This window comes from Adiantum capillus-veneris, chromosome 11 (genome assembly GCF_014529385.1).
Source record: "Adiantum capillus-veneris isolate H3 chromosome 11, ASM1452938v2, whole genome shotgun sequence".
In the NCBI taxonomy this organism is placed as follows: Eukaryota; Viridiplantae; Streptophyta; class Polypodiopsida; order Polypodiales; family Pteridaceae; genus Adiantum; species Adiantum capillus-veneris.
In genome coordinates this window covers 23,674,950-23,701,989 of record NC_140941.1, presented here as the reverse complement: position 1 = coordinate 23,701,989, position 27,040 = coordinate 23,674,950, and the positions used below count along the sequence as shown (strand labels likewise).

The 27,040-nt window shown below is 45.7% G+C and overlaps 1 protein-coding gene across 4 annotated transcripts in view; it reads right to left on the bottom strand.

The window, feature by feature from the left end:
• The window catches only part of LOC147446999 (callose synthase 10-like), a 315,061-nt gene that overhangs the window by 89,960 nt on the left and 198,061 nt on the right, over nt 1–27,040 (bottom strand). For all 4 annotated transcript variants that reach the window (XR_015189580.1, XM_086522908.1, XM_086522907.1 and 1 more), the window contains 4 exons: nt 3,687–3,736; nt 3,488–3,574; nt 3,090–3,166; nt 2,981–3,002 (listed from right to left, as the gene is read on the bottom strand). Coding sequence is in view for 3 of the 4 variants with exons in the window: in XM_086522908.1 (XP_086379034.1) it covers nt 2,981–3,002; nt 3,090–3,166; nt 3,488–3,574; nt 3,687–3,736 (236 nt within the window). In the remaining variant the exon portion in view is untranslated. The remainder of the gene's footprint in view (nt 1–2,980; nt 3,003–3,089; nt 3,167–3,487; nt 3,575–3,686; nt 3,737–27,040) is intronic.

Sequence of the window (27,040 nt, the reverse complement as noted above, 5' to 3'; positions counted from 1 at the left end):
AATAGCCGTTGGGTCACACGATCATCTTCTAGATATATGGTCCAACGTCGTCGTTTGGAGGGAGAGTCTATGCACAGAACACTGCTTCACCATCCCTGCACATTTGAGCCTCGACACCCCATTTGTACCTGAGAGTCCTGGGCTGGAGCTGAGTGTGCTGCCATGCCAAAGTCTGTATCAGTTCTTTGAGATAGTTGAGTCATTTGTTGTAGTCTGCTGTTGTTGTGTCGCTGTGAGCTCAGTTGTTGTCTATTGTTTCTTGTTTCAGTCTGTTTGAGTGAGATTGTATGTACATTGCACTGAGGAGCACCCACTGTAGAGAGAAAGACACACTATCCGCGCTACAATGCCTCAGACAATAGTCTCCAATAGAGATCCTCGATTCACGAGTTTGTTTTGGAGAGCTATTTGGGAGAACATTGGCACACGGTTGCAGTTCTCGTCATTATTCCACCCGCAGACAGATGGGCAATCTGAGATCGCAAATTCAGTTGTTTTGGATTTATTGAAGTCTTATATCTCTGATGAGAAGACTCAATGGGAATTTTTTTCGCCTTTGGTGGAATTTGCTTACAATAACACGGTTCACTCTTCGACGGGGAAGGCGCCATTTGAGATAATTGAAGGTGCTCAGAAGGTTCCACCCTTTCTCAGCACTAAAGACAAGATTTTTGAAGCTGACCAGTACAAGAGAAACTTGGACACTGCTTTTGCCAAGGTCCGCGAGGCTTTAGAGAAGTCTCAAGTATGACATAAGAAGGCAGCATATCGACATCGACGAGAGTTGAAATTAAAGGAAGACACATGGGTGCTCTTACGTTTTGAGAAGGCACGCCTAAGGAAACGGAAGGGAAAGGAGCGGCTTTTTCCAAAGCTTAGCATGAGGTATTATGGCCCTTTCTAGATTAAAGAAAAGATAAATGATGTCTCCTTTCAACTCAAGCTGCCCGATACTTGGAAGATTCACAATGCATTCCATATGAGTCTCTTGAAACCTCTTAAAGGTGAGGTGCTAGTTGATGGGGAGTCTGATGAGCAACCCAAAGTGGAAGAGAGCGAGGCGATACTCGTTCCTGAACACATTTTGGCACACAAGGAAAAAAAAGTGAAGGATAAAGTGATTCGGCGGTTAGTTAAATTCAAGAACTATCTGACATTAGATGCGAAGTGGATGGAGGAGGACCTAGCAGATACTCCTCAGATTTTGGAACTTTGCCTTGAAGCATTTGGTTTAGCTACGTCTACTCCGAGAGATCTCGCAAATCAGCAGGGTTCAATCTGGTGCCGAGGAATTGCACAAGAGGGGAGTCACTCCGCTCCTTTTCAGGGATACTGATGGGCTAACAATATTCTGCTATATGACTATGAAATGGAACTCCCGAAATTGAACATGAATGATTTGTACTCTCTTATCTGACTTGTTTGAGTGCAGGAACTGAAAGACGAAATGACTCCAACATTTCGGTCTCATAATTCTCTATAGACATGATTGCAATAAGGATTAGTTAATCTAGCATCAATGAGATCCGGGATGGATCTAGATGCGGTTACTAAATACGTTGCTAGCAGTCATGGTCTGAGATTTGGAATGAATTTTTTTGTGATTGATTTGTTATGTGATGTCCTCTGATGTCATGTGCAGTGATGTGACTGTCGTCTTTGTACAAGTGCTAGATGTGTCATGTCTAGTGCATCGGTACATAAGAGTCAGTGTTTGTTGAAATGGTTAATGGCCTCTGTTTGTTTTTCAGGCGTAATCGAGGGCGATTACAATTCTTTCAAGAGGGGGGTATGTCACAAACTGATGACGTGGCATGACTAACTATTAAGTTGGTTCCAACTTAGGACAACTATCGAGGGGCCAAAGGGACACCTAGCCTTAAAAAAAAAGTGTAAAGAACTACTGATGTGGCTGCTATACGGATGCCTGCGATTCACGCTGCTGATGTGGTAGGCTGTACGAATGGTCGTAAACACGCTGACTGCATGACGTGGCAGCAGCATACGGAAATTCCGCTTTTGGCACTGCCGGCTTTTATTTGCAGCCGGTGGGTCAAGTTGCTTTTGAGTTTACATGCTTTTGGGGCTTTGCTTTTGGCATCCCTTGTAAGAATAAATAAACCCAAGGGGGTCTCACTTCTCAGCATCTGGACACAGAGTCTGAGAGCAAGCACCCGTGGGAGTTGTACTTTGCTCAAAGATTAATATAAAAAGAAATACCGAAAGGGGCGCCAGTCTTTGTGGCCAATCTCTCTTGGAACGGAACTACGCCGGGCCGTGTCAACTCTTGAATTGTGGAGTATTTTGAATCTCTATTGTGTCGCGAGAATCTAGACTTGGGGTGTCCAAGTTTCTTACATGAGTCCTGGGCCTGGAGCTAAGTGTGCTGCCAGCCAGAGTTTGTACTAGTTCCATGAGTTAGTCGAGTTCCATTGGATTTTGAGTCTGCTGTTATGTCTTTTGAGTTTGTTTTGTTCCATTGTTCTATAGTGTTTTTGTTCTGTTGGAATGAGGTTTCAAGCATATTGCACTGAGGAGCACCCACAATAGAGAGCAAGAGACACTTAGTCTTGCTACACCTCTTAGAGACGAAGGTTGCAGTCTAGGGAGCGTTTAGTTGTAAATGGAACCTCTGAGAGATGCAAGCTGTGGTCTAAGGGGCGTTTGATTGTATGTGGCCTTTGGATTTCTCATGCCACAGACTTCGTTTCTCTGGGGGAGTATACATATTTGTTCTATCTAATAGGCCAATTTTTCTTTTTGTTGATTTGATTAAGTTTCATCCTCTTTCCTTCTTCCAACTGGAAGAACATGGAGACCCCCAAGTGAATTCAAGTAGCTTACATAAGGTCTTTGAAAGTTTTCAGAGGTTATTGTTATATATACGTGCTTTAAAAATGAGAAGTACAATGTGCTATTTTATACACATTCCTTCATAGAAATAGAGTCACGATGTGTTAAAATGTGTGGCTTTATATACCTGTTCAGGTTTTGATTCCATCCTGAAAGAAAAAAGACTTGCTTAAAACAAAGATTCTCATTAATTATTTATGCAAGTGCATAAAAGAACAAACAAAAGCTGGTACTACCTTGGGTGTGTCAATTTCTTGACATAGGCTTCTGGAAATGATGTAAAACGAGTTTGAAGCATATCTAGCAGTCGTATCTAGAAGCACCAGAAAACATCAACAGTTGACAACAGTCAGAGGTTCTCCTACCATTGAATGTTGAAGCTCTAATGCTCTACAGTAAGGCTTGTCACTGTAGTCTGCTAAAACCAAATGCATTGCTTTGACATTGGATCACTACAAATAGTCTACTAATGCTGAAATTGTGTCTTGTAAATGTTCATAGAGTTTAGAAGCTCGAGTGCTTTGTAAAAGGAAAATCATTGACGTAGTGGTGGATATTACAACTAGCATTTCATTGTCATGCTGTTTAGAACAGAATCAAAAACAATAGGTGAGATTAAGAAAGGGCACCATACCTCTCCTAGTCGGTCTTTGGCACCAATAATTCCTCCCACGATTGCTGCAATTACGGTGTACCAAATTTGAATATCCAGAAGGTATATCTGCAAGTTGTGATTTGACAGGAACAACAATGAAAGATTATGTGTTGCATATTGAAAGATGTTTCTACAGTGCATCACAGATACTGGTACTTATAACAAGATATTTACGCACCAGGACAACAGGAGCCCACAAGAAAAAAAGAGCAAGCGCATTGTGGTTTCCTGAAAAATGTAATTGTCATCAGGATAATCAACTAAAGTTGCAAAGCTAAACATGTAAACTAGATAAATAGGTATTGATAGAGGAATTGGCTATGCAGAACTGCTGCCTACAAAGCAAACTGTCACATGCACATTAGCTCTAAATGCCATGTGGACATGCTAAAGCCACTCTAAAGCCATAGACAGTCCTAGGGGATGGTGTCCAGAAACCTTGTGAACCCATTTGCACAACCTGCGTTAAGGGTCAATTAGATTGGTTATCAGCTGAGCATAAGCCTCTTGCATATGATAATTGTAGGGATCTGCTTTTATCAACATATAGGTTAAGCACGTAGGACTCATGTCTCTGATATCAAACCATCATCTTTTGCATGCATGAACACCGTTTATTCGCACAAATAGCAAGGATGGCATAATGAGAGCATTGTTCTTAGCGTCTTTCTCTGTAGTACATGATGCTTTTTTTCAAGAGAACCATCATGATATAATATTACACTAGAGGCACTCTTTGTACCTACATCAATGCATAGAGAAATCTTTGGCTCCACATCACCTTGCAATTCAAGCTCTCTCAATCTCTCTAGCTTCCATTCCTTATGCTTTGCATCCTTCATTATATCCTCAAAAATCTTTGACCTTTTAAGCTTAACATTTAATTTCAAATTAGCCCTCAAATTTTTCATAAACATGCACTTCTTAAGCATAAGAGGAGTTTCCACAAATCGTTGAATTGCTTCACAATGACATCTACACTCTAATCATCACCCTGTACAAGTCCTTCAATGGAGTGCCCACATCCGTTGAATCCTCTACCTTCCTAAACCTGTCAAGGAAAACCTTCTTGATCTCATGATAAGTCATCACTCGTGAAGGTTGAGATGCTTTCAACCAAGACTCATACTCATCATACCATGTACTTGCATGCAAAGGAACAAAATCTTTAGCATAAGCATTGGATCTTCTTTATTGGTAACAAAACAAGAGAAGTTAAGTCATTAGCATCTTCACGAAACTTTGCCATCACGACAATCAAAAGCTATAAATTGAAGGTCACTTGAAGCAACTCCTCAGTGGTTGGGAAAAAAACACCGTTGGGAAAACAAGAGCAAGGGGCACCTCTATAGCAATGTCTCCCACTAGCCCTCAGGACACAAATTCAACACCAAAAGAAATCCCAACACTAGAACTCAAAAATAAGTGATCCCTTGAGATTTACAAGCACATGCCCACCCAAAAGACGACCATGGAAACTAGGAAGCAGCTGCCCTGGCATAGAATTATAGCACAAACCGACCAATGCACGTGAGGAAAATAGCTTCCCCCTTCACCAAATGATTCTTCGAACCCACAATTTTGAAGCGTATACACACCACAAACAGAAACCTACCCTAGCACGACAACAAATAGCAAGGCTAGTTGAGGGCAAAGAATTGCATCAAAAAGCATGGAGGAGGAACAACGACCCAAGACCTACAAAATTTTGATATTTGCTGAACTTTTTTTATGTTTTACATGAGTTTTAGTTATATATAAGTCATAGTTAAAAAACTCACTAACGGACACTTATAGTAACTCGACAGCTGGCGCTAGTCAAACGACTTGCATTGTATGTACATGTGCTTGCTAAAGCAAGTTTAAAAGCCCACAAAAAGAAACCCCATACCCCTTTTGACATCTAGAATCATACCCATATGTACAAATTTACAAAAAAGGGGTGCCCAAAATGCGTACAACAATGGGTGGAGACTGCTAGACTCATTCGCCATGACCTAACCTAGTTGGACACCAAGAGGACATAGATAGAGTTAACATAGGAGTTGGGCACAAAGATGGCTTTCTATAGAAAGCCTCTTCTCCAACTCACAGGGGATGGGTTTGTGTTTCAACCCAGCTAGATGGATGCACATCTATCTCATGGGTTACGGTGTGCCGTTGGTCAGATACGAACATCTTCACACCAGCTTGCGATTGAGACTGGTAGAGTCGCAAGGATATCAATAGCTGGCAAGCTAGGTGGTCCCGTACGGTCACGTACGTTTTGTCCACGTATGAAGACGTGCGGTATTCATCGAACTTTAAAATATTTTGTCACACGATGACGTTATGTACGTTCAAAAAAAACAAGCGTGCAATTGTAGAGCTTGGGAGATGTACACTTGGAAAAGTCTTGAGAGCTATGAGGGAGGAAATGGAGAGCTTGAGAGAAATGCCTTATGAGAGAGCTTGAGGAGAAGCTTAAGAGCTATGAGTTCATGAAGAAGAGGAGAAAAGAGGGTATGCTTCTACAGAGTTAGGGCCTTGAGGCCCTTGAATCTTGAGCTAGAAGAAAGGAGGGACACAGGAGGAGCATTATGCATAATGGAGGGAGAGAAAGGGAGAGAAAGAAAGAAAGTTCTATTAACGTCCTTGTCGAGGCCAAAGCTGGCCTATAGGATAAATCAGATACATCTTTGATTATAATCCACTTTGGGTATTATAAAAAAAGAAAGGTGCATGTGCCAACTAACTTGAAGGCTCTAATGACTCATGAGAGTTAGATATTACAAATGATAGAATCACCATGTGCATAATGTGATTAGATGTGTGCATGCGTCAAGTCCATGTCTTTGACAAGGGAGGTGTGGTCTTGAAATCTCTGATAATAGCTTTTCCTCCTCTGTAAACTGCCCATTTTCCTTGAGTCCTTGCTTCTCTCACGCATTGGATTCCTGACTGAGAGAGAGAGAGAGAGAGAGAGAGAGAGAGAGAGAGAGAGAGAGAGAGAGAGAGAGTACAATGTGAGGGAGGGGGTGGGCAATGAGCATTGACTCTTGAGGTAATGTCACAAAGGTATCCTAGGCTAAATGTGTGCAAAAAGTCCAAAGACAAATAGTCAAACTGCTAGTTGGCAGTCACCATGATTGTTTTGGTCGGACGGAACGGACTAGACAACCGGACGGGACGAGACCATACGGGACTGGACTAAACGTCTCGTCCAATGGACGCGAACTACCTTGCTGGCAAGATATGCCGCTTATGCCATACAGAGCTAGAGAAGGAGATGCATTATATATGTTGGTGCACAATGTACTACAAGATACATTGTGCACCAACATATATACACGGCTGAGGAGAGGAGCTTCACAACATCGACGGAGACTAGAATAGAGAATTTGAGCCACACTATCTTCGAGAGTACAGATGAGGATGGATTCATCACCCATTGTATTCGTGATTACACATACTCCACATAGTTCCAACTAGTAGCACTTCTAGATTCATTTTAGTATCTCTTTTTGGTACTCAGACATGGTATTAGATTCACTAGTTTGTACCGGATTGATCTCATAGGTCATTTTGGCCTTTTGAAGACAATAATAAATTATTTCACATACTCCACATAGTTCCAACTAGTAGCACTTCTAGATTCATTTTAGTATCTCTTTTTGGTACTCAGACATGGTATTAGATTCACTAGTTTGTACCGGATTGATCTCATAGGTCATTTTGGCCTTTTGAAGACAATAATAAATTATTTCACAAGGCCTTTGAGATCTATACATAGGTGGCATGCACACATGAGGCTACAGGGTATCATCGTTAAAGACCAGATGAGACCTCACCATGGAGGAGATAAATGCCATGCAACAATGGCCTATGCGAGTGTTCATGGGATGACTCATCGTTTTTGGCCCCCCTTTTAGTGTGGCCTCCTCATTGCCATACCCCCATTCAACAATTTGTAACATGAGATTGTATCCTCCTTGCCTACCGGCTTCGTTACCTTTCCAAGGGGATTGTTTTAGGATCTAGGATGTTTTCCTTTTATGCTTTATCTCAGACCGTTGTATCACATCTGATAAGCTTGTAATTTTTGTTCTCATAGGTCATTTTGGCCTTTCAAAGACGTTAATGTAACATTGCATTTCATCTCTCTCTCGGGATGCTAGGGATATGCTGATGGAGGTTCTTGCAGTGTTGTTCAATCGTGCCATGTGTGAGGGATTACCTGAGACTTGGAGGTTGTCTACTATTGTGCCTATATTCAAGGCAGGTGATCCTACAGAGCCTGGAAATTACCGCACTATTATGGTTGGACACACACTGGCACGATTGTATGCATCCATTATTGAGCAACAGTTGAGTAACTGGGCAAAGGGTGAGGGTGTACGGGCAAAGGGACAGGTCGGTTTCAGGAGGGGTTTCTCCACTCTTGACCATATTCTGACACTCAGAGCTATCATTGAGGAGGGCAGGTCACATGGGAGACGGATTTATTGTAGCTTTGTGGATTTCCACAAAGCATTTGACATGGTACCGAGAGCTCGACTGATGCGCAGACTGCAGGAGATGGGGGTGCCCACAGTGTTGATTTGGGGAATTATGGCTTTATACAGATCAGTGATGGGACATGTACGCACCCCAGAGGGGATATCTGACTTAGTTCACTCCACTATCGGGGTGAAACAGGGTTGCCCATTGTCTCCTACTCTATTTGGTATGTATGTTGATGAGGTGTCTGATTACATTGACAGAGAGGGTGATAGAGGTGCCCAGCTGGCAGGGACGTGGATCCCATTGTTGTTATATGCTGATGATATTGTCTTGATCTCTGACTCACCAGAGGGTATGCAGCGACAGTTGGATGCATTACACAGTTTTGCAGAGGATAGTGGATTGTCTGTAAACCTTGGTAAAACCAAGGTCATGGTGTTTAACACCACACCGCAGTGGATCAGGAGATCGGTACCGACCTTCACGTATGGTCAAGAGATTGTGGAGTATATAGATGCATACACTTACCTTGGGATAGTCTTCACTGGGCCGAGGTTTTCTTTGGGGAGAGCAGCAGAGACTAGACTGACCAGAGCTTATGCGGCCTTGGGAGGCTTGGAGAGGATGTGTTTGCAGGTTCAGTTCCAGGAACCTCGGACAAAGTTATGGCTCTTTGATACTTTAGTAGCCTCAGCTATGATGTATGGGGTACAGGTATGGGGACCTTCTGTAGGCCAGGATGGTTGGAGACGTATGGAGAGGCCCTTGGTATCTATGATCTCCCGATTGATTAGAGCCAAGGCCTCCGTACCTCACGCGATCATTCGAGCAGAGCTAGCTGCCTCCCCCATGGAGATTGAGGCGCTTGCCAGATCAATGTCCTTTGTGCACAGCCTATGGGATACTACTAGAGACAGATATGCTAGACTGGCCCTTGAGTCTTCCAGACAGTTAGCTCTACAGGGGGACACTTCATGCTGGTATGCACAGATGACTTCATGGTTTCAGACGCATGGCTTCACCATGGACAGGTTGCCCCCTTTCCAGTATTCTCTTCAGGCACCCTCGCTGTCTCTTACACGGGTGGAGATCACTAGACTCATTCGTCAAGACCTGATCCAGCTCGACACCAGGAGGACATGGATAGAGCTGCCTCAGGAGTTGAGCACGAAGATGGCTTTCTATAGAGAGCATCTTCTCCACCTCACAGGAGATGGGTTTGTGATTCGACCCAGCTACATGGACACACATATGTCTCATGGTTTGCGTTGTGCCATTGGTTAGATACGCACATCCTCACATCAACTCGAGATTGAGACTGGTAGATTCAGAGGGATACCAGCAGACAGCAGGATATGCCGATTATGCCAGAGAGAGCCAGAGACAGAGTCGCACTGCATATGTCATTGCACAGTGTTCTATGAGATACGGGGGCGTTTCCACTGCTTATTCAGAGAGGGTTTTGGTCCTCTATCTAGGGTCATGAGTTATGAGGATCAGAGATGTCTTGGACTATCTCTACTTGAGTTACACAGGTGTAGAGACACTTTACTGGGGAGAGCTAGAGAGAGGCAGTCCCAGAGACACATTACAGATTTCTTTTCACTAGATATGGGACAGCCAGAGGAGCAGCCACCACTGCAGAGCTCGTCCCACACTCATTCGACCACTACTGGCACTCTCATCGACCGAGCATTGGAGCTACAGAGATACAGACGACCGCGACTGAGGAGAGGAGCTACACAGCATCGACGGAGACTACAACAGAAGATTCGAGCCATACTCTCTCGACATCCAGAGTGCAGATGAGGATGGATCCTCACCATTTCTTCCATCTTTGTTTCACACACTGTTACATCCAGTTTACCGGGTACCTATTGTATCAGCTGCTACACCCACGTAGTTTTAGATTGTAGTAGTAGTAGTAGTATTTTGTTCCACTTCTAGTTCTTTTCTAGTTCTTTTGTACCCAGACATGGTATTAGATTCACTATTTTGTAACTGATTGGTCTCATAGGTCATTTTGGCCTTTTGAAGACGTTAATATACCATTTCATTTCATTTCATTTCTCTCTCTCTCTCTCTCTCTCTCTCTCTCTCTCTCTCTCTCTCTCTCAGAGGCATTGTACAGTTCAGTGATGGGTCATGTACGCACATCAGAGGGGATATCCGACATAGTTCACTCCACCATCGGAGTGAAACAGGGATGCCCACTGTCCTCTACTTTATTTGGCATGTATGTTGATGGGGTCTCTGATTATATTGACAGAGGAGGAGATAGAGGTGCTCAGCTTGCAGGGACATGGATCCCTCTTTTATTGTATGCTGACGATATCGTGTTGATATCAAAATCGCCAGAGGGTATGCAGAGACATTTGGACGCATTGCATAGTTTTGCAGAGGATAGTGGATTGTCTGTCAACCTTGGTAAGACCAAGGTCATGGTATTTAATACCACGCCACAGGGGGTTAGGAGATCAGCACCTACTTTCACATATGGTCAGGACAGTATGGAGTACACTGATGCATACACATATCTTGGGGTGGTCTTTAGTGGACCGAGGTTCACACTGAAAATGGCAGCAGACACTAGATTGACTCGTGCCTATGCAGCCCTAGGTGGTTTAGAGAGGATTTGTTCGCAAGTTCAGTTCCAGGAACCTCGAACAAAGCTCTGGCTTTTCGATACTTTGGTCGCTTCAGTTATGCACTACGCGGTTCAGGTTTGGGGACCGTCTATTGACAGTGCTGGATGGACTAATATGGAGAGACCCCTGATATCTATGATTTCTAGGCTGATTAGAGCCAAGGCCTCAGTCCCACATGACATCATACGAGCGGAGCTGGCTGCCCCACCTATGGAGGTTGAGGCACTCACCAGATCAGTATCATTTGTACACAGCTTATGGGACACCACCAGGGACAGGTATGCCAGGCTTGCTCTCGAGTCATCCAGACAGCTGGCATTACAGGGAGATACATCATGTTGGTATGCACAGATGAGCTCATGGTTTCAGAGGCATGGTTTCAGCATGGACAGGCTGCCCCCTTTCCAGTATTCTCTTGATGCACCATCCTTGGCTCTTACACGGATGGAGACTACTAGACTCATTCGGCAGGATCTTATCCAGCTTGATAGCAAGAGGACATGGATAGAACCATCACGGGAGTTGGGTACGAAGAGGGTTTTCTATAGAGAACATCTTCTTCAACTCACGACAGACGGATTTGTCACACGGCCCAGTTACATGGACACACATCTATCTCATAGGTTACGATGTGCTATTGGCCAGATTCGCACATCTTCACACCAGCTTGGGATTGAGACAGGTAGATTCAGAGGCATACCAGCAGACAGTAGGATATGTCAGTTATGCCATGCAGAGCCAGAGACAGAGTTTCACTACATATGTCGCTGCACAGTCTACTATGAGATACGGGGACGCTTTCATTGTCTATTCAGAGATGGTTTTGACTCGTTAGACAGAGTCATGAGATATCAGGATCAAAGATGTCTCGGATTATTCCTACTTGAGATTCAGAGACATAGAGACGCTCTACTGAATGGGCAAAGACAGAGACAGTCCCACAGACGCATCTCAGATTTCTTCAGTCTGAGTACCACAGAGTCAGAGGGGACACCACCACCAGAGAGCTCGGTTCCCACCCATACACACATCAGCGGTACTCTCATTGATCGAGCTACAGAGTTAGGGAGATCGAGACGACCGCGACTGAGGAGGGGAGCCACGCAGCACCGGCGGAGATTGCGGCAGAGGATCCACAGGATTCTAGCACGACACCCAGAATGTCGATCGGGATAGGCTTCATGCTACTGTTATATTGTATCATGGTGACACTTATCCCCACTTTGTACCTTTATGGTGATACCATTGCTCAGCCTACCAGCCACCCATAGGAGTCGGTAGCACTCCTATCAGTTCTTTGTTTGTAGTTTTCTTGTTTGTACCCAGACTTGGTACTAGACTCATCATTGTAATCAGTTGGTCTCATAGGTCATTTTGGCCTCTTGTAGACGTTAATATATCATTTCATTTCATTTCTCTATCCGAGCAGAGCTAGTGGCCCCCCCACTAGTGGTGGAGGCGCTCACCAGATCACTCTCCTTCATAAACCGCACATGGAAACTTCCTAGAGACAGATATGCTCGCATAGCACTTGAGTCCTCTCGACAATTAGCCATACAAGGAGATACAACATGCTTGTATGGGGAGATGACATCATGGTTTCAGGCGCATGGGTTCAGCATAGACAGGCTGCCACCATTCCAGTAGTCATTGGATGCACCATCTCTCACTCTTACACAGTCAGAGATCACCAATCTCATCCGCCAAGACCTGACCCAGCTAGACACCAGGAGGACATGGATACAACCAGCACAGGAATTGGGCACGAAGATGGTTTTCTACAGAGACCACCTTCTCCAGCTTACGGAAGATGGTTTTGTGACGAGACCCAGATACATGGATACCCACTTGTCTCATGGGATACGATGTGCTATTGGCCAGTTACGCACATCTTCTCACCAGTTGCGGATTGAGACTGGGAGATACAGCGGAGTACCAGCAAAGGCCAGGACATGCCCCTTGTGTGACATGGAGCCTGAGACAGAGCTGCATTATATATGCCGCTGCCCCGTCTACTACGAGATACGAGGCCGCTTCCATTGCTTGTTCAGAGAGGCTCCCTCTCGTCTCACACTAGAGGCACACTGATCGATCGAGCGATTGAATTGGGGAAATCCAGGCGCCCAACAACTGCGGAGGACTACGCATCATCGACGGAGGCTACATCAAAAGATTCGGAGCACGCTGGCCAGGCATGCACGACGCCCGGTCAAACTACTAACCATGAAGGAGATTGATGAGATTCGCCAACGACCGATGCTAGATCTCTTGTGATTCAGCTATCCCAGCAAGCCGCCCATTTTTGCTTAGTTTGTGCTTAGTTTTTTGCTTAGTTCACATCGACCAATCTAGGATCCCATAGTATATATCTTTGTTTTGTACTGTTGTTATTTTGTTACTCTGACTATGTATCAGATCCACCACCTTGTAACTTTCTGGTCTCATAGGTCACTATGGCCTTTTGAAGACGTTAATATAACATTTCATTTCATTTCATTTTTCTCTCTCTTTTTCGAGCAGTCCCCACAACATAACAACACCAAAGGCACCAGAGGCATACTGCTTGATCGGGCGATAGAGTTGGGGCGGTCCCGTCGCCCACGGATGAGAGGGCCCTCTCGATATCGACGCAGATTGCGATAGAGGATTTATACCATACTGGCGCGACATAGGAGCCGTCTCGGATACTGATGTATATGTATATGATGCCTCGACTGTCAGAGAGCTTCATTGTATCAGCTCACCCTTTGTCTTTTCTTTGTATTAGCTTTCACCCCACCCCTACCCACTATTTTCTTTTCAGTTCTTTGTACTTTTTGTCCCCAGACCTGGTATTAGATTCACCATATGTAACCTTTTGGTCTCATAGGTCATTTTGGCCTTTTTAAGACGTTAATATTACATTTCATTTCATTCTCTCTCTCTCTCTCTCTCTCTCTCTCTCTCTCTAGAGTCATGAGATACTAGGATCAGAGATGGCTCGGATTATACTTACTGGAGACTCGCAAACACAGAGAGGACCTCTTGAAGAGAGGCACAATGAGAAAGATCCAGAGACAACGGAAGATTACAGGTTTGTTTCAATCACAGACAGAGGAGTTCGAGCAGCCCTCACAGCATAACAACACCAGAGGCACCAAAGACATACTGCTTGATCGGGCGATAGATTTGGGGCGGTCTTGTCGCCCGCGGATGAGGGGGCCCTCTCGACATCGTGTAGCAGGCTACAGTGTCACTTTCACAGGACACAGTTACAGTTAGTACAGTTGGTTTGGTCTGTTCACACTGGACGGACACTCTGGGCAGTGACACGTGGCAGGGATACGGATGGTGGCCTAGTGGACATGTGGCCAAGTCACACTTAGCTGGCTGACATTTATGAGCCGTTGGTGGCTCTTTATGATTGTATCTATGAGTAGTAGCCATTGGGTCATTATCATCATCTTATATAGATGGTAGAGTCATCGTCTAGGTAGAGAGTCTTACACAGAGCACTGCTTCACCATCCCTGCACATCTGAGCCTCGACACCCATTTGAACCTGTGAGTCCTGGGCTGGAGCTGAGTGTGCTGCCACGCCAGAGTCTGTACATGGTTCTTTGAGCTAGTCGAGTCCACATGTTCTGGTCCACTGCTGTGTCTCTGTTGTTATCCATTGTTCCTGTGTTTCATTCTGTTTGAGAGAGTTTCCATTTGTTTGAGTGAGATTGTCACACACATTGCACTGAGGGGCACCCACACTGTAGAGAGCACGACACATTATCCGCGCTACAGGTGCTCTCATTTTGGCGATCACGGTGGGACCTCAACTGAAGTCTCACTCTGTTGAGTAGCTGTTTCTTCGCTTCGCCTGTGCACCCTATTGGTCTGGTCCAGTTTCACCCTTGACAGCTTAATCTAGCTGGTCTAGTCTCTCGCCTTGTTGGTCTGGTCCTCTCTCGCCCTGGTCCACCCAGTGCTCGTCCTGGTCTAGTCCTTCTCGTCCCTGGTCTAGTCCTTCCTCGTCCTGGTCCAGGCCAGGTGGTCTAGTCACTCGCCCTGGTCTAGTAGAGTCTAGACCAATGTTCAGCCAAGTGAAGGTTGTCTTGCCCAAGTGAAGGTCTTCTTGCCCAAAGCTTGGTGGGGTTGGCGGTTACTGCATGACACATACAAGGAGGTCTTTGGAGCGTCAAAGTGCACTACTGAGTCCTCTGAAGTACTACCACAGAAGGCGTCAACCCTTGGTGCCCAGTAGAAGCATATTAACCCCATCACCCATACCTACTCATACGGCTACCTCCATTCCTTCGACCGGTTCTACATCCTCCAAGTCAATTTCTCCGGTAAGGCTCTCCCCCATTTTGTTACAGCAAGCTAGTGAGCAACAGATTCAGGAGCAAGAAGCCATGGAGGAGCTCACAAGTGTTCTGGCAAAGGTGAACATCAAGTTCCCTACCTTTAAAGGTCTCTCCGCAGAAGATGCAGACGACCATGCTCGGAGGTTTGTCTCTCTTTGCAGAGGTCGTGGCCTCAATAGAGAAGACGCATACCTGGTGCTCTTCCCGTCCACCTTGGATGGTCCTGCAGATAAATGGTACAGTCAGTTTGCTGAAAACCACTTTACTAGTTGGACCATGTTAAGACAACAGTTCTGTGAAGCTTTCAGACCAGGGGATTATCAAAGATTCTAGATGAGTTGGCCAACCTGTTGCTCCAGCCCAAGGAGACATTTGCAGAGCTTATGACCAGAACAAAGTCCCTGGTCGCCAAGCTGCCTCAGCAACCAGGGGAATTCATGGTGAAGAAGTGGGTGGAGAAGGCTTTGCCTAAGACTTCTCAACAAAAGCTCAGAGAAAGTCTCCGTCCTGAAGCTAGTCTGGAGGACTTTGTTGCTACTGCTACTAGAATAGAGGGAGCAAGAAGGCAGTTCACTGACTCTCCTCAGTTAGATACTGCCCCTGTACTCGTGGACAGTCCATCAGACCCCTTGACTTCTTTGAGAAGGGAACTGGAAGCCCTAAATTTACAGCGGGCCCTTCACGAAGAGAGATCCTTCTCTCTCAGACAAGAGAAGCCTCCACATCAAGAGGCTTATGATCAACTTAAAAGAGAGTTAGAAGAGCTCAGGTCTCAGCAGGAGACTAAGGCTATGGTATGGTGTAGTTCATGCCGCTCTCCAGGACACCCTCCACAGGACTGTCCCCTTCGCTCTTATTGCGACTTCTGCGAAAAATCGGGTCATGAAGATAAGGATTTCTACTATATAAAGGGATTGCACAAAATACAGCAAAGTCTTGGTCCTACTCTCCAACAGGGGTTAGCACCAGCATCCAGCATGGTTTCCCACTACGGCCATCCCAACTACATGCCACCTTTGCTCAATACCCCTGCTGTCCAAGGTATGTCAAGCACTTTCCCGACTCAAAGTTTTTATAATGCTAATGCCACCTCAACCCCTCAGAGCTTCTACACTTCAGCCTCCAACTCCATGCAGCAACCACCTCGTCCCCCGTTTCGTCCTTCCAATCGGCCCATACTCTGCTACAGATGCGGAGAATATGGGCATTATCAGAGCAAGTGTCCTTTACCTGAGGGGTCCCCTCCTTGTCGTCATTGCCCTGATTCGAAGGATCACTACAGTAAGGATTGTCCCACGCAAAGGGCATCCACGTCTTCAAGCTCGACTCAGAACCAGCAAGAATTCACCTTCCCGAAGATAAACTTGATTACTGTGAACACCGTGCCTCAACCATCACCTGCTACTCATGTGGTTAAGCCACTGCAAGTGGAGGAGCCTGCTGGTGTCCTTACTCGGGCACAAAGAGCAGCTCTTGGTCTCAGTCTGCCCACAGGTCAACCTCGCGAGTTCCCACTTCCTCAATCTGGTCTACCTCACCCAAAGGACGAGTCCTTCAAAATTGCTCAGAGCAAACCAACTTCCCTAATATCTAACATTGATGGAGCCTTCTTGGAAGTAGTGGCTGACTTGGAACAGATTAAGGTCCCAAAGGGAGCCCAGTTCGAAGGCGCCAAGCCCACAACAAAAGCCATCTTGAAAAATGCTTTTCAGCAGGTGTCACTATACGACATGCTAAGGCTCGACGCAACACTCAGAAGTGACACCCTGTGTCACAAAGTGATGACGTGGCGGACAGCAGAAACCCTAATTTCTGCCAGAAACCCTAAAATTCCTGCAAACCCTAATTTTGGCCAAAAACCCTAAATTCCGGAAATCGCGGAGGCGGATTATTATTATTATTATTTTTTTTTAATTTTTTTATTTTTGGAAAATGATGAGCGACGCGAATTTTGCTTTTGCTTTTTTTTATTAAAAAAAAAAGAGAAAAGACTCTCTAAGAGAGAGAGAGAACTGATGCTTTTGATTTTAAAAGCTTTTGGGGCTCTGCTTTTGGGAACCCCTTGTAACCTTTAAATTAGTGGTGAGGGCCTCACTTCTCAGAGCATCTGGACGCAGAGTCTGAGAGTGAAACCCTAACCGCTCTCTTGTACTTTGATGATTGATTAATACAAAAAGAAATACCGAAAGGGGCGCCAGTCTTTGGGGCCAATATCTCTAGGCACGGAACTCCGCCGGGCCAGTGCAAATCTATTGTGATCTGTGAATTGTTTTGAAGTGGTTATTTGGTGCTGTCGCGGTTGATTCTTGACTTGGAGTGTCCAAGTTTGTTACAGTGGTATCAGAGCACGGCCGATTTCTCTTCTACGGGAAATCCGATCCCCGAATTTTTTTTTTTTCCGCGGCACCTATGGCTTCAGGCAATGATCAGTCGACTCCCTCTGCATCTGGAGATGCGGGCTGGGATCACAACGAAGATTCAGACAGAGAGTATGGCCCGCCTCGGCCTACTCAGGCGGAGCAAACAGAGATGGAGCGTCGTCAATTGATTGGCGATGCAACAAAGATGATGCTCAATTTTGCCAAGGACCCGAAGATGGTAAAATATATGAACCAGACCTCTTTGAAAGAGGTACAGATGGAGTGGCAGAGAACCACAACACCACTCCCGAAACCCGCTCTCAAGAAACCTTCTACCTCCAAGAAATATACGGAGAAGGAACTGGAGAACGTGGTTGATGCACGGATTGCTCAGCTTTTCGACGTGCAAAAGAAAGGCAAAAAGCACGGCAAAAAGCAGAACAAAGGTACTGACTTCCCGGGATATTTGGGTCGTCAGTCGACATTCGACAAAGCAAAGAAACGGAAGAAGCGTGTTCGATTTGAAGGAGTACCCAGTTCTTCTTCTTCTTCTTCTGACAGTTCTTCTAGCTCCTCGGATTAGAGCGAAGAAGACAGAAAAAAAGCAAAAAGCGAAGCAAGACACAAAGCTTCGGAACGGGCAAGAAAAAGGCAAAGAAGGCTACATCTCGCCCAGAGACTGACAGTTCTACTGAGGACTCGTCTACAGACAGCTCAGATTCTGATGACGGAAAGTTTTATGCGAACAAGAAGAATTTTTACAAAGCCAACCAGTATGACTTTCTCGAAGATAACAGCAAGAAAGTCCGAGAGTTTAAGGAAGGTGGCCACTCGATCAAGTTTGATACTTTTCAGGATACTCAGATGCTTCGAAGGCTTTGTCTCTTATACAGCAGTTTGACATCGCTTTCGCGGGAGGACGCTATTCAGAGCACTCCAAGATTCGGAGAGCTGCCTCTTACTCTGAGGGGAATGCTCGTACTTGGTGGTCCACGCTTCTATTAAGCAAGACTGTGCCAGTTACATGGCTGAAATTCAAGAGGCTTTTTATTTCTTCTTGGTTGACTCAAGAGTTTGAGCGAGATATACGAGCTGCTTGGAACCATCTCCGGATGACCAAGAGCGATACAGTGAATTCTTATTGTGAAAGATTCTGGAGCTCTTTTCTACCCGCCTCTTCATTCAAGAAGATCTCGTTCAGAGAACAAATTGAGCGGTTTACCTTGGGTCTACCTACAGAGATCCGAGATCACTGCTTGGAACAGAAGTCAGCTTCTATTCAGGAGTTGATGAGTCATGCGAAGCGGGGCTTTGCCATTCACTCTGGCAGTCTGACCTACCCCACAGATGAGGCCATGACACAACGAGCCAAACAGACTTCTGGGAATGAAAGTAGAATGAAAAAGAGCAACCCAGAGAAAAAAAAAGGATGCACGACCCAAGCTTACTCCTGAGGAGAGAGCTCGCTTCATCAGAGAGGGGAAGTGCTTTGGATGCGGGAAACATGGACATATTTCCGCAAAGTGCCCTGATAAGGCACAGAAAGAACAGAATGATAAAGACGACGACAGGTCTGAGAGTTCGAGAGCAGCTGAGGAATGTGGCAGAAAAGGCAGATAGAAAAGCAGAACTGGTACCACATGGCGTGGGACTTGCACCGAATCAAATGAATGAAAGTACAAACTTTGCCGTTTTTTTTTGGGGCAAAGTGAAGGATCAAGAAGCTCTTTTGAAGGAGCCAAGGCCAACTTCTTTTCACTTGGAATTGGCGGCTCGATTTGGAACTGCGCCCGACAGACTGACGCCACTGGCAGAGGTAGTTCGACTGGCACCCGGATGGGATGTTGCCATTACACCGAGCATTGGCAAACTTTGTTTGCAATGACAGGGGTGTTCAGGGCACGCGAGTGACGTTCTACTCGGGATCCCTTGGTACCACAAGAACTACGCCGTGGTTGACTACCGGGCCGAGAAAGCGACTTTGATAAATGAAGGGCTTAGAGATTGTACTTGATGAACTTCAGTTTTCTTACTCATTCTTTTGGGAGAACTGAACCATGGATAAAAGTTGAATATGTTTTGACCTGAAGAAAAGAACGCCAAGATTTTTTTTTCTCCACGCTCATGCCGATTGCTTTTGAGAGGGCCTGAAGATCATACCATTGATCTGATATCTGGAAGCACACCACCGAATCGGCCACCCTACCGTGTGAGCCGAGCACAGAATGAAGAGATTATGAACCAAGTGAAAGACCTCTTGGAAAAGGGTCTTGTCCAGCCTAGTACTTCACCGTATTGCTCTCCAGTATTGTTGATTTTGAAGAAAGACGGATCTTGGAGAATGTGCATCGATTATAGATCTCTCAACAAAATCACCATCAAGAACAGATTTCCAATTCCTAGGATCGATGATATACTCGACAGGTTACAGGGATCCTCATGCTTTAGCAGGATTGACTTGAAGAGTGGATATCATCAGATCAGAATAGCACCGGGAGACGTCTACAAGACAGCTTTTCGGACGACTTTTGGGTTATTTGAGTTTTTGGTGATGCCTTTTGGCTTAACCAATGCTCCTGCGACATTTAACAGGATGATGGATAGGATTTTTCGAGAGTACAGGCTATTTGTTGGCACTTTCTTTGACGACATCATTGTTTTCTCCAAGAATGAGGCAGAACACAGAGATCATCTGCTTCAAGTCTTTCAGGCATTACGAGATCACAAGTTAGTGATCAATGCAAAGAAAAGTGAATTTTTCCTACCAGAGATACACTTTTTGGGGCACATTGTGTCAGCAGCAGGAGTGCAAATGGATCCGGCCAAGATAGAGACTATCCGTGATTGGCCCGACTTGAAGAATGTCCATGAAGTTAGAAGCTTCTTGGGACTATGTTCGTACTACAGGCGGTTCATACGAAAGTTTGCAGAGGTTGCTTCCCCTTTGCATATCTTGACACAGAAAGGAGTACCTTTTTCGTGGGGACCCACAGAGGTGACTGCCTTTCAGACATTGAAAGAGAAATTGACTACGGGACCTATTTTGACTTTGCCGGACTTGCAGAAGTCATTCGAAGTATATTGTGATGCTTGTGGTCGTAGTCTGGGTGCGGTCTTGATGCAAGAAGGCCATGTCATAGCTTACGAGAGCCGTTTGTTCTCTAGGCCGGAGATGACAGAACAGATCTATGAGAAAGAGCTTTTGGCGGTTATCCATGCTCTTACTCAGTGGCGGCATTACCTACTCGGAGCGGATTTTACTGTCTTTACAGACCATCAGAGTTTGCGCTACTTCTTGTCACAGAAGCAGCTTTCGGAAAAGCAGATGCGGTGGGCGAACATCTTGTCACAGTTTCACTTCCAGATTGTCCATGTGCAGGGATAGAAGAATGTGGTGGCAGATGCTTTGTCTCGGAAACCGTTGGTTCTGGCTATTTCCGCGATACATCATAGGAGCTTCGAGGATATGGTCGATCAGTGTGCCACAGATACAGATTTTGCAGATATTTTCACACGGATACGGGATGGGGAGACAGTAGCTGGATACTCCCTTCGAGAAGGCTACTTGATGAAAAAGACTATGTTGTGCGTTACACAGCCGTTGAGGGAAAAGGTTATGACTGATTGCCACTGTCCACCTTTTACGGGTCACCGCAGCATTGCTACCACCATGAAAGGGGTAGAGAGAGATTTCTTTTGGCGGAGACTGAAGAAGGATGTGGAAGAGTTTGTGCGCAGTTGCTTGGTATGCTAGAAGGTCAAGTTTGACAGGCATAAGGCACAGGGATTGTTACAGCCTTTACCCATACCCACCCACCCGCCCCTGGGAAAATATTGAAATGGATTTCATTTTTTTTGATCTCCCGAGAATACAGAATGATCACGATGATTTTCCGATTACATGGCACGTCTGAGACGATTGTCTTCGACAGAGACCCCAGATTTATGAGTTTGTTTTGGAAGGCAATTTGGGAGAACATTGGGACGCGGTTGCAGTTCTCGTCATCGTTCCACTTGCAGACTGACGGGCAATTTGAGATTGCCAATTCAGTGATTTTAGATTTATTGAAGTCTTGTATCTCGCATCAGAAGACTCAATGGGAAAAGAACTTACCTTTGGTGGAATTTGCCTACAATAACACGATACACTCTTCGACGGGGAAGACGCCATGAGAGATTGTTGAAACTGATGCGAAGGTTCCATCCTTCCTGAGCACGAAAGATTAGAAATTTGAAGCGGATGAATATTCGCGAGATTTGGATACGGCTTTTGCCAAGGTTCACGAGACTTTACAGAAGTCTCAAGAACGACAGAAAAAGGCAGCGGATCGCCATCGTCGCGACTGGAAACTGAAGGAGGATGATTGGGTGCTCTTACGTTTTGAGAAGGCACGCCTACGAAAGAACAAGGGAAAGGAGAGGCTTTTTCCAAAGCTTAGTATGCGATACTACGGCCCTTTCCAGATTACTGAAAAGATAAATGAAGTCTCCTTCCGATTGAAACTGCCAGATACTTGGAGGATTCACAATGCATTTCATGTGAATCTCTTGAAACCTTTTAAAGGTGATGTGCCTGATGATGGGGAGCCTGATGAGCAACCCGAAGTGGAAGAAAACGAGGAGATCCTTGTTCCTGAACAGATTTTGGCACATAAGGATACGAAGAATAAGGGTAAAGTTCGAAGGCGGTTCTTGGTTAAGTTCAAGAATTATCCTGCACTTGATGCGAAGTGGATGGAGGAGGAGGACCTAGCAGATACTCCTCAGATTGTGAAACTTTACCTCGATGCTTTTGGTTTAGCATAGTCTACTCCAAATGGAACCCAGAATTCAGCTTGGCCGAAGATCTGGTGCAGTGGGATGCACAAGAGGGGAGTTACTCCACTCCTTTGTCAACAGATGCCTCGATTTTGATACTAAAGTCACTGATGTCTCTTTGAGCTTCAGGGATACTGAGAGCTGACAGTATTCTGCTGGATGACTTTATGAAATGGAATTCCTGATTATGATACTGATTTGTTCTTGACTTCTTGTGAGTGCAGGAACTGATAGCCGAAATGACTGCAGCATTTTGGTCTGATTGATCTCGAATAGACATGGTTGCAATAGGGGTTAGTCAATCGGACATCGATGAGGTCCCGATTGGACCTAGATGTGATTGCTAGCTACATTGCCGATAAATCATGGTCTAAGATCCGAATGAATGTTGAATGTCATGTGATGTCCTGTGATGTCTGGTGATGTCCTGTGATGTCATGTGATGTGACTGTCGATTTTGTACATGTGCTAGATGTGTGTTCCTAGTACGTAGGTACTAACAGTCAGTGTCTGCTAAGACGGTTTATGGCTTTTGTCGGTTTTGCAGGCGTAATCGCGGTCGATTACAATGCTTTCAAGAGGGGGGTATGTCACAAAGTGATGACGTGGCGGACAGCAGAAACCCTAATTTCTGCCAAAAACCCTAAAATTCCTGCAAACCCTAATTTTTGCCAAAAACCCTAAATTCCGGAAATCGCGGAGGCGGATTATTATTATTATTATTATTATTATTTTTTTTTTTGTGGAAAATGATGAGCGACGCGAATTTTGCTTTTGCTTTTTTTTATTAAAAAAAAAAGAGAAAAGACTATCTAAGAGAAAGAGAGAACTGATGCTTTTGATTTTAAAAGCTTTTGGGGCTCTGCTTTTGGGCATCCCTTGTAACCTTTAAATTAGTGGTGAGGGCCTCACTTCTCAGAGCATCTGGACGCAGAGTCTGAGAGTGAAACCCTAACCGCTCTCTTGTACTTTGATGATTGATTAATACAAAAAGAAATACCGAAAGGGGCGCCAGTCTTTGGGGCCAATATCTCTAGGCACGGAACTCCGCCGGGCCAGTGCAAATCTATTGTGATCTGTGAATTGTTTTGAAGTGGTTATTTGGTGCTGTCGCGGTTGATTCTTGACTTGGAGTGTCCAAGTTTGTTACACCCTGTCAGTCATTCACTCTTTGTACTCGGGGGCTGGGCCTAGTGGCGGGCACCTCCCTGTACAGCCCTCAGAGTCTTATTTGATTTCCTATCCAACTGCTCCCCTCACCGATTATAAAAGTCCTCGTCTCACTGTATCTATTCTTGGGCACCAGCTATCCGGCGTCATCGTTGATGGTGGATCTGGAATCAATTTGATGCCCGAATTCACTATGATGGCCTTAGGTCTACAGCCTACCCGACCTGCTCCTTTCACTGTTACATTGGCCGATCAGAGAATAGTCTACCCAGTGGGCATAGTCGACAAGGTGCCTCTGAAGGTACAAGATTTCACTTTTAACTTGGATTTTGTGGTAGTTAATCTTCCCCAGGTAGAGGGAGGTTATCCCTTGCTGATTGGTAGGCCATGGTTGCGACATACGAAAGCACTTCACGACTGGGGAAACGACGCCATGTGGATACTTACTCCTAGCTCTCCAATGCAACAAATTCGTCTCGAAGGAGGTATCGATCCGGTTGTTCAGCATAGCTCTTTGTCAGTAGAGTCCAACCCTGACTTGGAGCAGCCAGTCCCTCCTGATGGGTCCGATGAAGACTTACTGCAGTGGTTAGAAGCTACATCTTCGATGCCATGCTATGTAGTCTCTCTTCAACCTTTGCGAACAGATTCACCCTCTCCCCCTAATCCTACACCTGAAGCTAAACCAAAAGCTACACTTGAAGCCAGTAATCCCAGTCAGCCAAGTGAGCCAGAACCAAGTGGACCGGTCTCTGGTGCCCATCCTTCAGAAGGTCCCTTGATGGAAACCGTCGGCTTGGGTGAGCCTATAACCCACCATAGAAGGGGGAAAAAGTCTCCCTTGCAAGAGTTGGCCAACACCCCAGCTCCTTCCTTAGCCTCTACTCCATCTGACTCTCCACCCATGCCGGAGCACTTTGAGGTATCTGAGGATTTACCATTTGCAGAGCTTCCAACAGGATGGTTGCAGGACGCGTATGCTGATTTCAACATTGATTAGACGCCAGCTCATAATGTCCAGAAGCTAACAGAGGCGGCACGGTCTTCTCTCCCTGACGCAGCCTCGCCCACTGCACCGCCTGACCTAGTCAGAGAGGTCAACATAGGCGGCCCTGACAACCATCAGTCCATCTTGTTAGCCACTTGGTTATGGGATCACCCCGCTCTACTTGACCTGGTAATCTCTTTCGTGCGCTCTTTCAAGGATGTGTTTGCCTGGTCTTACCACGATTTGGAAGGAATCCCAGCAGATCTAGGAGTCCACACAATTCCTCTGGTGGAGGGGGCTAAGCCGGTCAGAGGACAGGCTTACAAATTGAATCCCAAGTATGCAGAAGCAGTCAAAATCGAGTTGGAAAAAATGCAAGAAGTAGGTATTATTGTACCAGTAGAGCACTCAGAATGATTGTCTCCAATGGTTATTGCCCCAAAGAAGCAGTCCAACAAAATTCGAGTTTGCGTCGACTACCGGGCTCTGAATAAGGTCACAATCTCGGATGGATTTCCGACACCTTTCACTGAGAGAGTCCTCGAAGATGTCGCTGGCTATGTACTGTATAGTTTTATGGACGGGTTCAACAGCTACAATCAGTTAGGAATACATCCTGACGACCAAATTAAAACAGCTTTTGTGACTCCCTCGGGTATTTTCATCTACACTAGAATGTCTTTTGGGCTTAAAAATGCACCGCCTTCTTTCAATCGCATAGTATATCTCATCTTTTGTCCTCTGCTTACTGATCACCTTCGCATATTCATGGACGACTTTTCCACCTTCTCCAGTGCTCAATGTTCGACCCGGTAGAAAATCTAAAGGAGCATCTTGCTCAGCTCTCTGCAGTCTTCCTCAGGTGCAGAGAGGCACGTTTGAAGCTCAATCCGAACAAGTGTCATTTTTTGGTCACAAAGGGCACACTGTTGGGCCATGTGGTGTTTGCTCAAGGTTTAGCACTTGACCCAGAGAAGATAGTGGCCATCTTGAAGTTACCTCCTCCCATAAATCCCAAAGGTGTTCAGAGCTTTGTGGGCCACACCAGCTATCATCGCAGGTTTATACGTATGTATGCACAGGTGGCTCAACCATTGACTCGGCTCACCAGTGCTGCTGTTCCCTTCCAGTGGTCAACACCTGAGGCTGAAGCATTTGCATACCTCAAAAAACGCCTCACTGAAGCGCCTATTCTAGTTGCCCCGGATTGGGCCCTACCTTTTCATGTGCATACAGATGCCAGTTTGCTAGCTGTGGGTGCTGTGCTGACTCAGCCTAGCAAAGAGTTCAACTTGGATCGCCCTGTACATTATGCAAGTCGCCTGCTCACCAAAGCAAAGCGCAACTATAGCACCACAGAGAGGGAAGGTTTGGCTATAGTGTATGCTCTACAAAAATTTCGTCACTATTTGCTAGGGGTCCACTTCACAATTATTACTTATCACCATGCCTTGCGCTATCTGCTTAATAAGCCACAGGTCGCAGGTCGTGTGTGGCGATGGCTCCTCCTATTCCAAGAGTTTGATTTTGAAGTGGTACTGCGTCCTGGTAAGCATCATGTAATGGCTGACCACCTCTCTCGCATTCACACAGGTGAAGAAGCTACCGGGATTGCGGATGACTTTCCAAATAGCAGTCTTTTTAAAATCGATACAACACCGGAATGGTACGGGGAGGTCTTACATTTTCTATCTACTGGGCTGTACCCAAAGAAGGCATCTCCATTGCAGAAGAGGAGATTGCTGTTGAAGTCCAGGCCTTTCACTCTGATTGGAGGCCAGCTCTACAAATCGGGACCAGATGGTGTTCTGAAGCGTTGTGTCTCGCCTCATGAGGTGGAGCATATTCTCGAGGATGCCCACAATGGTCCCACTGGTGGCCATTACCCTCGTCACATCACCGCCCAGAAGATTCTACAGAGTGGTCTATGGTGGCCCTACGTTTTTAAGGATGCAATAGCATATTCTAAGGTTTGTGATGTGTACCAGCGCTGTGGGCCGAAGCCAAGTAAGCAATCCAACCGTCCTCTGTAGGTCTCGATGGCGTGGCTACCTTTTGAGAGATGGGGCTTGGACTTTGTGGGTCCAATATATCCCCGGCTCAACCAGGTAATCGCAAATATCTGCTTGTGGCTACAGACTATGCAACAAAGTGGGCGGAGGTACTAGCGACAGTAGATTGCACTGGCAATACAGTAGCCAAATTTTTATATGAAAATATTTTATGCAGATTTGGATGTCCCTTAGAGATCACCAGTGATAGGGGCAGTCATTTTGTCAATGACATGATCTCAGTTTTGCTCGCCAATTACAAGATTTTTCACCGCAAGTCGTGCTCTTATTACCCTAGAGCCAATGGGCAGGCCGAGAGCACCAACAAGGTTCTCATCGCCCTCCTGCGGAAAGCATGTCATCTCCATCCAGCATCGTGGGCTCAGGCTGTGCACGGTACTCTTTGGGCATACAACACATCTTTCAAAGCAACAACGAATCACACGCCTTTTCAACTCGCTTTCGGTTTGGAAGCCATAGCTCCATTTGAGTTCAACTCCGGATCCCCTAGGGTGGGCAGTCTGCGTGCAAGTTGGGGCATGGAAGCTGCTTCTATATCCCGTCTTACCTTATTGGATGAAAGCCGCCTTTTAGCTTCTCATGCTCTGCAAGCGGAGCAACTTCGTCGCAAAGCGTGCCATGATCGCCACCTCAGAAAGCCGAAAATAACGCAAGGCAC